The 13,746-nt window shown below is 37.8% G+C and overlaps 1 protein-coding gene across 2 annotated transcripts in view; it reads left to right on the top strand.

Moving 5' to 3' along the window:
• The first annotated feature begins 61 nt into the window (after positions 1–61).
• The window catches only part of abca5 (ATP-binding cassette, sub-family A (ABC1), member 5), a 42,391-nt gene continuing 28,706 nt past the window's right edge, over positions 62–13,746 (top strand). Inside the window, exons 1-11 of one of the 2 annotated variants that reach the window (XM_034227539.1) lie at positions 62–192; positions 7,299–7,468; positions 8,819–9,005; positions 9,169–9,342; positions 9,792–9,889; positions 10,408–10,634; positions 10,743–10,884; positions 11,733–11,921; positions 12,406–12,553; positions 12,709–12,886; positions 13,258–13,316. In XM_034227539.1, coding sequence (XP_034083430.1) covers positions 180–192; positions 7,299–7,468; positions 8,819–9,005; positions 9,169–9,342; positions 9,792–9,889; positions 10,408–10,634; positions 10,743–10,884; positions 11,733–11,921; positions 12,406–12,553; positions 12,709–12,886; positions 13,258–13,316 — 1,585 coding nt within the window. In that variant the 5' untranslated portion in view covers positions 62–179. Of the gene's footprint in view, positions 197–7,298; positions 7,469–8,818; positions 9,006–9,168; positions 9,343–9,791; positions 9,890–10,407; positions 10,635–10,742; positions 10,885–11,732; positions 11,922–12,405; positions 12,554–12,708; positions 12,887–13,257; positions 13,317–13,746 lie in introns of both variants that reach the window. The other variant, XM_034227540.1, reaches the window with a different exon arrangement.

The raw sequence follows: 13,746 nt of genomic DNA, 5'->3' as shown, positions 1-13,746 counted from the left end.
GGCGCAAACCTTTGTCATTAGCACCTAGACAGATCTGATTGGTCAGCGTCACTGTTCTGTATTTTGACAGTAGGAAGTAGCTAGGTAAAAAAACAGCTCATTCAGGGGGTCTTCTTGACATAAAACATTATCTGTAATGTAAGGCCGTTAAACCGCACGTCGAGGAAAGATATGCCTTAATGTATTTTATACGTGAGTATGTGAAATGTTTTCTTTTTATCAGTGCTTATATATGTTTCCTCGTTATCGGCTGTGTTGCTGTAGCTTGCTAGCTTGATTATTTTGCTTCACCGCATTCAGCGCGAGCTCAGATGATGCAGAACAAACGTGTCATTTCTAGCTGTTCATTTTGCTCACAGAATCGCATACACGTTTTCTAATTTCCATTCATCATTGGAACAAAGGGGTGAATACGGTGCTCCCCTAATGCTGACATTTCAGCCTTCCCAAAATACCCCACAGCAGGGTAGCGTTGGTTCAGAGGCTAACGTCAGCTAACTAAATGCTCATCTGACAGTACGCTAGGTGTCATTCTCCCGTACGCTTTGCAAAAAAAAGCCACTTTACAGAGTGATATTGCAGTTATCATTGTCCACACGTCTACCCCTGGTCCCTGCCAGTGGTCGTCATCACCCCAGTGTTAGCTGCTATAAAGCAGCTGTGTATGGCTCACTGAGATGAAGGAAAAGACTGCGGTCAAGCCAGCCGTCTTTCACTTTTGCGTGGTCAAACCAGCCGCCCCTGTATTTCGAGTGCGCGATTAGTTACAGGTTTACGGTAATGCAATAAAACAACCCTGGGAAGCTGGACGTTTCGTATGTGCAGTATTATATATTCGACCACTTTAAAGCTACAGAAAATCCCACCGAGGAACACTTCCGGTGAGGATTTCAAAGTAAAGGATGGCATGTGGTTCATTTCTATTATTTGCGATTGAGGAACAGGGTAATTTATGAGAATAATGTTAGGACTTATTGCTTCATAAACTTGTTGCACAAATACTATGAACTACTTTGACTGTGTACTTTTTGAGAATGGCAAAATTCCCTCCAGAGAACAAGAAGGAGCATTTTCGTCAACTTTAATGTGGTCTAAAAAACATTTCTTCCATAAGTAGTTTATGAAACTGCCATGTTTGTACTTAATACTTCTACTACTTGCACAAATAATATGAACTACTTTTACTGTGCACTTTTTGAGTAATTTGAGTTTCAAAGTCCTCTCCAGATAACAAGAATGAGCATTTGTGTCAACTTTAATGTGGTCTAAAAACATTTCTTCCATAAGTAGTTTATGAAACTGCCATGTTTGTACTTAGTACTTCTTAGACTACTTGCACAAATAATATGAACTACTTTTACTGTGTACTTTTTCAATAATCCAATGGCAAAGTCACTCCTAGAGAATGTAATATTTCCACCACCATGTTTGACTGCTGGTTTGATTCACTTTTATCATTCTTTCCTTTTCATCTCCTTACCAACCCTGCATTCTCAATTACGTTTAGCTAGAAACTTATTTTCTCCCACGTTACGTTCGTTTTTGAACGTATCTCAAATACGTTTATTTCTACATATCTTCTAGAAACATATTTTCTCCCACGTTACGTTTGTTATGAACGTATCTTAAATACGTTTATTTTCTACATATCTTTGCCATTTATTGTCTTGCTTATAATAATGATAATAGTCATTTATAAATATCAGTTTAGAGCACACATTTGAAATCAGTAGGCGAGGCTGTAATTTCGCCAGCTGTTACTCTCATGAGCGAGGCAGAAAATAATAGTTTTAACATGCCAAAAAGCTGCTGTGTCGTTTATTGCACCTCAAACATTAAAACAAATCCAGAGTTACGTGGTTCTGTACTTCCTCTAAGAAGAAAGGACAGTAACAGAAGATCTCTGTGATGCCAGATGTGGTGTTGTTAATGCGATATGATATCCGGGAAAAAAATCAGTTTAGGATGGCCGAAGACACTACACTACCCATAATCCCCAGCTATCGTTTGGGACTACAGTCCCGTTGACAAACCCCGTGATTAATCTTCAAGCTCTGGGATTGGATGTTGGAGTGGCAGTGCGCCAAGGTTACGCCGAGCGTCCAGTGGCGTTTCTATATGTACAAAAGTGGTGGGGCACAAAAAACTCAGATGTCTATATATAATCTTCTGCAGTGAGGTTCATGGCTGGTGAGGCACTGGCACTGACCCTTCAGGTTTACAAATATTATATTTTGACCTAAATCAAAATATAATATTATTTTCAAAAGCTTTTTTGGTCTGATGCTTCAATTAATTTTAAACAGACAGTTCAACAGAAGGATACCCAACAAATTTAATTTTATCATTTAAATATTGAATTGTTCTCTCTCTCTCTTAGTAAGATCCCATTTTCAATAAAATTGCGGTCTTACCTTGACTTGAAGATGAAGTCCATTTGCCTATCCTTCTGGACAAAAATCTCTATTACTTTTTTGTAAAAGTCCTCCTTATCTTCTTGTAGTTTCAAAAGTCTATCATAAATCTAAATGATGGATTTATGATTCGAAAATTATAAAAGTAGGGTAGACATGTGGATATTATCCGGCCGTACATTTATCTAACAGCTACGTTTCCCACAGATCTTATTTTGAGCTATTTTCTAAAATCCTATGGAGAAATCGAATTGCTTTTTTGTGGAGGGAAGCCATGCGCAGCTTACTTCCTGGTTTTAGGACGCGTCTGTCATCTCCTCTTCACACACCACACTTTTCGCGGCACACGTACTTACAGCCAATCAGCTCTGAATGATGTGAGATGACGTATGGTGGGGATGGCAGCTCTATGCCCCTATGGTCATTATTTTTTGCCACACACATTAAATAGGAAAATACTCTGAGCATGCGCAGTGTAGTTTTTACAGTCACCATTCACTTAGACAGTGAGAGGGAGGGGCAGGATCGGGTTTTGTCCCACATGGCTCTAAACAGCTCAATAGGCACACACTGTAGACACTAATTAGAAGAACACAGACTAAAACAGCAATGTACAGACGAATCAGATGATCAACCATGATCTTAAAATATATTTTATATATTTTTTTAATTTATTTTTTGCATTTTGTTGTAATCATTATTTTAATACTTTCTGCTGACACTAGGTGGGGCTGTGACTCGAACGCCCCCCGAGAACTACACATGCTGGCTATTGTGTTTCGCAACATGTTCTCTATGGCACGTCTCTACTGGGAATTGTAGTTTTAAAAGATGTTTTCGTTTTTCCCAAAATTAGAAGTTGACGGTATTAAACTGTAGGCCTACAGCCCTGGAGGTTTAGGCGATAGGAAACAAATTGGTGTGTACACATTTAAAACATGTAATTACTAAATGGGGGAAAATCGCTTGTATCCATAATGGGCAGCATTAATATATACCCACATGACAGCTCATTGTTACTTTGTAATTCTCCACTACAAATCAGAGGTTAACCTGGTATTTTTACTCCACTACATTTATTTTAGTTACTTTGCAGATTCTGATTAATGATGTGAAATATAAACAACCCTTAAATCAGACTTTAGTTACACCTGAGTAAAATTCAGGGAAAGGTGATTGTCAAGTGCCAACAATCAGGAGAGATATTTGATAGTTGGTGCTTGAGAAGACTAAACATTTATTTAATTAGTTTGCCTGTTTTGCACATCCTCATATTAATATCTTTGTACATCCTGCACTAAACTGTTTTATTGTATCACTTACAGTATTTTCTTGATTTTTTATATTCTATATTTCTATCATTGACCTTCTACTTTCCCCCTATGAAAGTATGTACTCTTAATATTTTTTTCATCAAATAACATTATTCAACAAAAATAACATTATTCAACAAAAATAATTCAATAACGTGCTTTAACCACTAGGCGGTGCACACAAGGTACACACAGCATACTAATAATGACTTTGTATTATTAGTGTAGGACACTTATGTATGTATAACATCTGAAGATGTGTAGTTTTATTCATGTTTTTACATAATTGTACAGGATATTGCTATATTATTTCTCATGTTTTACTTCTACACATTAATATCTGATTTGTAAAACATCACAGACAGAAAGGCATATCCGTCATTTAATGGTAAGCTATTGAAATTGTGATTCCATGGATGTGTCTCCCATCACCCAAATCCCCTGACTATTCATCCAATCAGCGAGTTGAGGATCTTTCCTACGTCTGTTTCCGGTATTGTTCCTGTAATGAGAGTTCACATTTATGCTACATTGAAGGGTGGAATTGACTACACATCTTCAGAAACATAATTTGCTTCAGATATAACTCATAGCAAATAAAGTATACAAATATAAGTAATAAAAAGATAAAACACTGGCATGTAATTTACGTTAGAATAAATAGAATGTTTTTGAATAATAGATGAGAGTAAAATCTACGTCACTTTACAGCCCCGCCCACTTTTGGGGACACCAACGCTGTCATTTGAATGGCGATCAAGCATGAAGGCACAGAGATCTTCCTTTCTTCTTAGAGGAAGTACAGAAACACGTAACTCTGGATTTGTTTTAATGTTTGAGGTGCAATAAACGACACAGCAGCTTTTTGGCATGTTAAAACTATTATTTTCTGCCTCGCTCATGAGAGTAACAGCTGGCGAAATTACAGCCTCGCCTACTGATTTCAAATGTGTGCTCTAAAATGATATTTATAAATGACTATTATCATTATTATAAGCAAGACAATAAATGATAAAGATATGTAGAAAATAAACGTATTTGAGATACGTTCATATAGGCAAGGCAAGTTTATTTATATAGCACTTTTCAACACAAGGCAATTCAAAGTGCTTTACAAAAATGAAAGACATTAAGAAAATAGCATTTAAAATCAGTCATTAAAAAGAAAAGATAATAAAATAAACATTAAAAGAAAAAATACATGGATAAAAGTTACAGTGCAGTCTAAGATATGAATAGTTCAATTAAAAGCAGCGACAAAAAGAAAAGTCTTCAGCCTGGATTTAAAAGTAGTCAGAGTTGCAGCGGACCTGCAGGTTTCTGGGAGTTTGTTCCAGATATTTGGAGCATAATAACTGAACGCTGCTTCTCCATGTTTAGTTCTGACTCGGGACAGAAAGCTGAAGATATTCATAAGAAACGTAACGTGGGAGAAAATGTGTTTCTAGAAGATATGTAGAAAATAAACGTATTTGAGATACGTTCATAACGAACATAACGTGGGAGAAAATACGTTTCTAGCTAAACGTAATTGAGAATGCAGTTTAGTTCTGTGGGAACGTACTTTTTATGAGACAGGGTTGCTCCTTACACATACACTGTTAATGCCACAAATTAAGAGGTGGAATGTAACTAAGAAAGTTAACTGAAGTTCTGTAATTAAATAAAGTTTTGAGGTACTTGTACTTCACTGTAATTTTTTATGCTACTTTATTAATAAATAAATTCTACTCCACTATATGTTCCAGGCAAATATGGTACTTTTTACTCCACTAAATGTATTTGTTAACTTTAACTTCTATGTAGTTTGACGATTAATATTATTAATATACAATAAAAATAAATGAATAATATGATATATGGTTATAGATTAAGCGACCCAACAGTATATACTACTGTAATTATAATGATTCCCACCTTTACCCGCTGCAACATTAAAGATGAACACATTAAGGCATCAATAATTATAATCCAGTAATATATATTATTCTTAAATGGGGCATTCTGCACTACTGTTTGTCTAAGTACATTTTGATGGTCATGGTTATCTGCTGTTGTCCTCTTTCACACACCAACATCCTGTAAGTCACTATCAAAATATGGGAAGCAGGGAGAAGCAGCTCGTATGCAATACATAACTGACCAATTAAGAATACCAAAAGGTAACTACATTATAGTGATGCAACATGGGGTTTTCCCAGAACTATTCATCTTCTACCGATAACTACCTAAAAAACATTTTTATTTGAAAAACTGAAAATGTATTTAAAAGTTATTTTCAGATATTAAACTGGTGTTTGAGGCGAGTATGCTACTATCTAATTTTGCCACAATGATTCTCTATTGCACTTCATTACTTCATCATTTCCGATGACAAGATGTATCAGATTTGATGGTTACTCATTTCATTTTACAGATACAGTGTGACACCTGTGAAATATGGTTCCATGAGCAGTGCCTGGGGATGAATCAGGACCAACTCCAAGAAGCCAGGGCAAGCAATTGGAATAGCTTTCTCTGCAACTAGGGCAGAAGAACATGGCAGTTTCATAAACTACTTATGGAAGAAATGTTTTTTAGACCACATTAAAGTTGACGAAAATGCTCCTTCTTGTTCTCTGGAGGGAATTTTGCCATTCTCAAAAAGTACACAGTCAAAGTAGTTCATAGTATTTGTGCAACAAGTTTATGAAGCAATAAGTTCTAACATTATTCTCATAAATTACCCGTTCCTCAATCGCAAATAATAGAAATGAACCACATGCCATCCTTTACTTTGAAATCCTCACCGGAAGTGTTCCTCGGTGGGATTTTCTGTAGCTTTAAAGTGGTCGAATATATAATACTGCACATACGAAACGTCCAGCTTCCCAGGGTTGTTTTATTGCATTACCGTAAACCTGTAACTAATCGCGCACTCGAAATACAGCGGCGGCTGGTTTGACCACGCAAAAGTGAAAGACGGCTGGCTTGACCGCAGTAGGAAAAGCAACATAGTTCATTTTAAAGCTCATTCTTTCAGATCATCTATGTTTTGTATGCATGCAAATGAAGGACCTACATTAATTTGCAGAAGTAAAGGCATAATGCACACATTAGTGCTCTAAAGGATGTATTGAATGTGTGTTTATCTTTGTGTCTTCCTTGCATCTCATCATATCATAGTTATTAATGAATTGTGTGTAATGTATAAGTGCCACCATAAAGGTACAGTATGTTAAGGCCGCAACAATATTTGTTCATCAACAAATAATGTTTAGTCTATCAAATGTCATGAACATGTATTTTTCAGAGCCCTAAATGCATTTCACTGGAATTGTCCTTAATACAATTTCAAGTGACGCATAACATTGATGATTGATTGATAAAGGCTATTTAAATGGTTATCTGAATAAAAATAATAATGCAAGAAATGAAGCTTAGTATGCGTTGAAAGTAAGTCAAAGTGGCGTTACTGCTTTCATTATTGTTATGTGTTATAGCAATGAAGCTTGTTTTATAAATCCAGCTCAAGTGACAGAAAGGGTTTTTTATCATTTTATTTTGAATTTAAACATTTGTTTACTTGCAGCTGAGGCTAGCATTACGGAGACGACTTCTCGTCCATACGTCATCCAGATGAGGCATGCTGGAAGTATGCAGCCCGTATATAGAAGAGATGCTGGAGTCTGGCACCAAACAAGAAGTCTTCTCTACAAAAATCTGCTCATCAAATGGAGGACCAAGCAACAGAGTCTCCAGGTGCTTAGTTTTCATATGAATCGGTTCAGGGAGGAAGATAGTTCTGCTGTGTTGTTGTTGTGTTTGACATAAGTCTTCATATCCAATAATGTGTCATGCAGCCAAGTCAATATTTAGTTTGAGCCATGGCACAATAACATCATGTGTGAAATAATAGAACAAAAGCAACCAAGCTTATTCTGTCTGGAGAACAGCTTGTGCAGTAATAACAAGGAAAACCTAATGGAAGAAATGTAGAAGTGACAGATAGAGTTTAATATATTCACAATAACAATACCCCCCTTTAGTGTTAATATCTTACATGTACTGTATATGGCCAGGTTTTGAATTGAACAAAGTATTTGGTTACGTCAATTATACTTATTTTACCCCTCACAGTAATGTGGGGAAGAAAAACATGTTTAGGCCTGTATTGTAGCAATATCTTACATTCCACACACCTTTGTGTTATGGCTAGCACACTGTCAGTGTCCATAGGTCTGTATCTCTCTCTGGGGTTGTTCCAGGGAGCCCTTAGTTACAGTTGATAAGCCTTTGAATGTGATCATTGTGTCACACTTGTGGCTCCTCCAGTCAGTACAACCAAAATAAAACCACATCCAAACCAAGTCCTTTGGTTAAGATCTTCTTAAATTAAACACAATGTATATATTTAAATCAAATAAAATAGATGACCTGTCCCTTTTTTACCTTCCAATGTCTCGCTTGTTACAGCATGCATTTTTCAGTTGCCCTGATGCATTTTTAATGTCTGTGTATCACATTTTCTTTGGAAAGGTAGCACTCGGGGACCCCTAGGAGCTTCATTTACAGCAGTTTGTAAAGTCCAGTTTTTTGCAGCTGCACTGCAATTAATAGAGCTTGTTTACTTAAAAGACCATTTGAGGGTAAAAAGTGTTATTATGCACACATAAAATCCAATGTGAACCAAATCTCCTTATTGATGCCTTCCCAGTGGACATTTGTTAACCCTAAGCCCTATAATATGTCTCTGGGTAAAGCTCTATAAAGGCCTGACAAGCTATGCAATCAGCTCTTGACGTGCCAGTGGCTCTCAATTCATTTTTTTCATTTACTGTGTTTCTCAAGGTGGAACGATAGCATGTATTTTATGGATGGAAGAGAAACAATTTCTAATGTTATTTATCAAGAAGTTGTATATCCCCATTGAAGCAATATTAAAAGTGCAACACTATTGCATAGATGGGAGGTATTTTGACACCCAATGTGTTCTATTTACTTGTTGATACATGTTCTAACCGTCACCAATGTTCAAAAGCTAGACCATATCCAAATCCAGACTTCCGGGTTTTCTAATCAGCTGCTCCTTTTATGTATCTTTCTCTGCAGGAACTGATCCTACCTCTGCTTCTGTTGGGTCTTCTGATACTCATCAGCACCCTGAATCCTCACGTTTATTATGGAGGCATCAGCACCATGGACCTGGAGCGCGAAGACCACTTCTTCAAGGGCTTGGGCTACACACCAATTACTAACATCACCAACCACATCATGGAAGAGGTGGCCCAGGAGATGCGTAAGAACCAGCTCATCCTTTAAAAAAGAAATACAGCCTTGTGATGTTCTTGACAACTGTACATCTGTATCAAATGGAATAGGGACTGGAGATGAAAACTAGAAAGTGTTGAGGCAAATCTACTTGTTGTATGACACTTTCATCCTCCTTCTTGTGTCTTCAGACATGCAGGATCATCTGGAGATGTTTGCCAGTGAGGAGGACCTGGAGAACGCCAGCCTTTATGAGCCTTCCAGCTACGTCGGTGTGGTGTTCCTGGACAGCTCCGCCACATCTTACAGGCTACGCTTTCCGTACAACCACCTGCCCTTTCCCAGCGATTACACAGAATCTATTGGTATAGTCTAATTGAGCATTCTTTATTTTGCCTCCTGTATTTATATATATATATATACAATCTTTTCATCGTTTTCAGACCCCCTCTTCAGTTATTGTGACTACTAAAAGTTTAAAATGACATAGACCTCATATATAATACACTCTGCCGACAACAAGAATTGTTGTATAAAGACACCATGCTAAAGATTTGAATTTAAATTATATCTTAAAATAATCAGTTGTCAATCAGTTGATATCTAAGAAATGACATCCAAATCAGATGTAGGTAGGTGTACGTCAAACGATATGCCTATGATATGACACACCACACACTATAGAGAAACTATATTATATTAGCTTACTGTATATGTAATGTAAAGACCATCCAACAAATGATTTCCTTCCAGAGCTGAAATATAACGTCCATATGTGGCCTGACCTTATGTCTTTGTGCTTGTGTTCCTCTAGCAAACTGTTTTACCAGCTCAGTGAACTGCAGAGCGGCTAACTACTGGTACTCTGGCTTCATCCGCCTGCAGTCTCTGATCGATGCAGCCATCATCCAGGTGAGTCAGGCCAGAGAGGAGCACAGTGTTCTCCAGTGCACCCCCCCTAAAGAGGGAAGATATGGTGCGTGTGTTGCACAGGCTAACATGTAATGCAACAAAGAAAGTGTCTACGGTTCCAGGTCGGTTTGTGCAGTCATAAAGCTAATGCCACAGACAATTCAGAAGACATTTTGTGTTTTTAGAAAATACATGAAGGGTTTATTGTTATTCCAAGATGTCAAAGGTACAGTTGTTCAAGAAGGCTCTGTTATAGTGCTGAAACTATAAGTCAATTAAATACAATGGCATTGTTGGAAAAAATTGGGCATATTTATTTGAGAAAGTTATACATCTAAAAAGAGAAACTATAATATTCCTTTGAGGCTCATTAGTCATAAATTACCTAAACAATTATTTCAACATTATGTTTTTATTATTAATATAGAAAGAAATGTTGATGAATGAATCTGTAATGATTAGGATCATAACTTAATGTTTAATGGTGTGCTTGTGAATGGTCCATCTTTATTGTACAGATGCAGACCAAGCGTTCTGTTAGGAGTGAGATGGACCTGAGTGTAGTGATGATGGGTCAGCCAGGCTCTGTGGAGGTGCAGAAATTCCCCCACGCCCTCATCTCCATCTACCTGGTCCTGGCCTTTACGCCGTTCGTCACCTTCCTCATCGTCAACGTGGCAGCTGAGAAGGAACATCGCCTCAAAGACACCATGACCATGATGGGGCTCTACGACACCGCTTTCTGGTGAGGAGCAAGAGGCCCTCAGTCACTGCAGTTTCAAATCATTTGTAGAAGCTGCTTTCTTTGAGATTGTGTACGCCTGTATGCTTATGTGTTCATGTTGTCCAACAGGTTGTCATGGGGTCTCCTGTACGCTGCCCTGGTAACCACCATGTCCTTCCTAATGTCCATCATCGCTACGTACACGGCCCTGTTCCCTAACAGTGACTTCTTGGTTATATTCCTTCTCATCTTCCTCTACGGAATATCATCGGTGAGTAGAGCTTTCATAGAGGGAAACTAGTACAGATGTTAGACACATTAATATCCTCTTATTTACGTTGAGCCATGCAAATAGTTTTGGTTTCATTATTATGCCTTTCATTAGTTTTTCTTTTGTGTCAATACATTGATCATTAAAACATTCCATTGCCCAATTCCTTCACCAAATGACACAGCTTTGAATTCAGCATATTGTCATAGCTTTAGTTCACATACAAAATATATGTTTTCTAAAGAGATGGCTGCCCCTATATTTTTTGATATTGCCAAAAAGTTTGTAAAGGGAATGATAAGTAAATAATGCAGTCATCAAAAAAGTTGAATCAGTGTGAAAGACAATGTTTACATTTGGCATTTTTGCATGAGAGCTCAGTGTGCACATAAGTTTGCATTAACCTATTTTTCTACTAAAGTTGTCACCATGGAAACGTTTGACTGTGAGCATACAACTGTAAGGACTTTTCAAATGTAGGTAGAGCTACTGTAGGAGACCTCAGTGTGTTGGTTGGTTTGATTTATGCAAGATTTGTAACTCCAATGGTTTAATATCTACAGTAGGTTGAGATACGTTAGGTCTTAAGTGATTGCACTCCAACTAGAAAGATATTAGGGCAGCATTTCAAGCAAGACGTTTTGAAGTTGGTCATCTTGGAGAGTGACCAACTTGTTTTGATTTTGAAATTGGTGCACCGTCTCTAAGGCAATATCTTTTACATGAGTTTTTATTACAGCCCTGTTTGGTTTCATCTGTTGGTGGATGATGGGAGTCATGGAAGAAATGAATTATTTTCCTTCCTCCTATCTCCCTCTGCTTTCTTTGACTCTTTTCTTGTTTCACAGATCTTTTTCTCCTTCATGATGACCCCGCTATTTAAGAAGCCCAAGTTTGCCAGCACAGTGGGCTCCATGCTGACGGTGGTGTTCGGCTGCCTGTCCCTGTTCACCGTGCTGATGAAGGACTTCCCTCAGCCTCTGGTCTGGCTCCTCTGCCTGCTCTCCCCCAGCGCCTTCTCCATCGGGATTGCACAGGTAACAAACACTTACCCACAAGATGCTCCACTGGTCATCTTCCAGTATATGCCTTTTTATGAAATACCTGATTGGCCAAGACATTCCATCTATTTAATGCAAACAAATGTTGCACATTAAAAAAGAGTGGTAATGCAGCAAGGACAATTCAAAGTTTAGCAAAAATATTTGTTATGGTATAAGGATAAAATCATGTGGCAAAGTGCAAATTGTTATATATTTGGATATAAACTTGGCTAATTAATACTGGCTAGTTGCTATTATTCCCCTCCCATGATGCTTTGCCTTCACCAGGTTCCATACATTCAACATCCTATAACAATCAGTAACTAGCTATGAGACATTAGCAGCCCATCTATTGGCCACAGATGGTCATTTTGCTAATCCATATGTACATTTAATGTAAATAATCCACTAAGAACCATGCAATTATTAAGACCTTTAGTACATGATTTGTAAGTGTGTGTGTTTCTACATATGCCAGGTGGTTTACCTGGAGGCCCAGGGAGATGGTGCTGTGTTCTCCTCCCTGGCTAACGGCCCTCATCCTCTGTACGTGCCCCTGTTCATGCTCGTTGTGGACTGCATCCTCTACCTGCTGTTAGCTGTCTACCTGGACCAGGTTCTGCCTGGTGAGTCAATTCAGATAGTTAATCACTAATTAATTTACAACTAATTAAGCAAGACGAAACAGCCACATTTCTCTGTAGGATCAGTAGGTTTAATCATAAACTGTCATTGTTATATTACAATTACCTTGTGTAATGAAGTATTGTCTGAAATGCAGGGGACTTTGGAATGAAGCGGTCCCTGGTGTACTTCCTGAAGCCTTCCTATTGGTCGAAACGCAGAAAGCGTTACGTTGAAGTGAGCTCGGTATACGACGCAGAGGTGAAAGGCACTTCAGGTGGCGACGAGCATGTGGAACCCATTTCACCTGAGTTCAGAGGGAAAGAGGCTATCCGGTAACAATCTGCACTAGCAGTTAAATGTGTTGGAATTCCATCGCTAAGTTACTACAGTTTGATCAAATGCTTTGTATGGAGGATGCTTTGTCGCACCATCATTTTGCCCTTGGCAGGTCAATTAAAATGTTGATGCTGTTTTATCACAAACTATGAATCTTTGAGGAGGAGCCTTTTAATACTAAAGATGAATGGAGACTTTGAGAGTTTCATGCTCAGTTAAAAATGCTCTGGCTCTGTTCTTGGTTATTGTCAAACACCATTGTTCTGGCTGAGAAAGGCCGGTGGCAGCAGTCTGCTCTTCACTCTGCTTCTGTGTTTACACTTCTTGAAAAATGTTTTTCATTTCCTGTATGCTTCTTCTCTGGCAGCATCAATAACATCCATAAAGTGTACAAAGAGAAGGACAGCGTGGTGGAGGCTCTGAGAGGTGAGTCCCAAACACTTCCTTTTGAAGTTGAAAGGCTTTTCAATTAGCATGTGATTGTGATTAAAGATGCATTGCTAGCATTTTTCCTGGCAACATTGTAGTTTTAGTTTTTTCTTTAGTAGATTACATTTAATTACGTTCATAACAAAGTTTAAATGAAAAGATATTAAATAACTCACCTGCACCACAGACCTTTCGAACCCTCTCAAATAATTAGTACAGAAATCCAGGCACAAAATTGGTTGTTTGACCTGTGGTTTATCCGTAGTTGCATTTCTAACTGTATTGTTCCCAAGTTGTTACAGTATAAAATACATTACAAAATTACCTTTTTTATTTCCAGTTTTTTCATTATGATTGAAATATAAATATTTTGCCTGGAAGTTTATACATTTTTATTAAACAGAAAAAAGGTTTCCTTAGTTTCCCA

Source organism: Gymnodraco acuticeps, unplaced genomic scaffold, assembly GCF_902827175.1.
Source record: "Gymnodraco acuticeps unplaced genomic scaffold, fGymAcu1.1, whole genome shotgun sequence".
Classification (NCBI taxonomy): domain Eukaryota; kingdom Metazoa; phylum Chordata; class Actinopteri; order Perciformes; family Bathydraconidae; genus Gymnodraco; species Gymnodraco acuticeps.
Note: the sequence above shows the minus strand (reverse complement) of the source record. Positions and strands in the feature narration are given on the sequence as shown.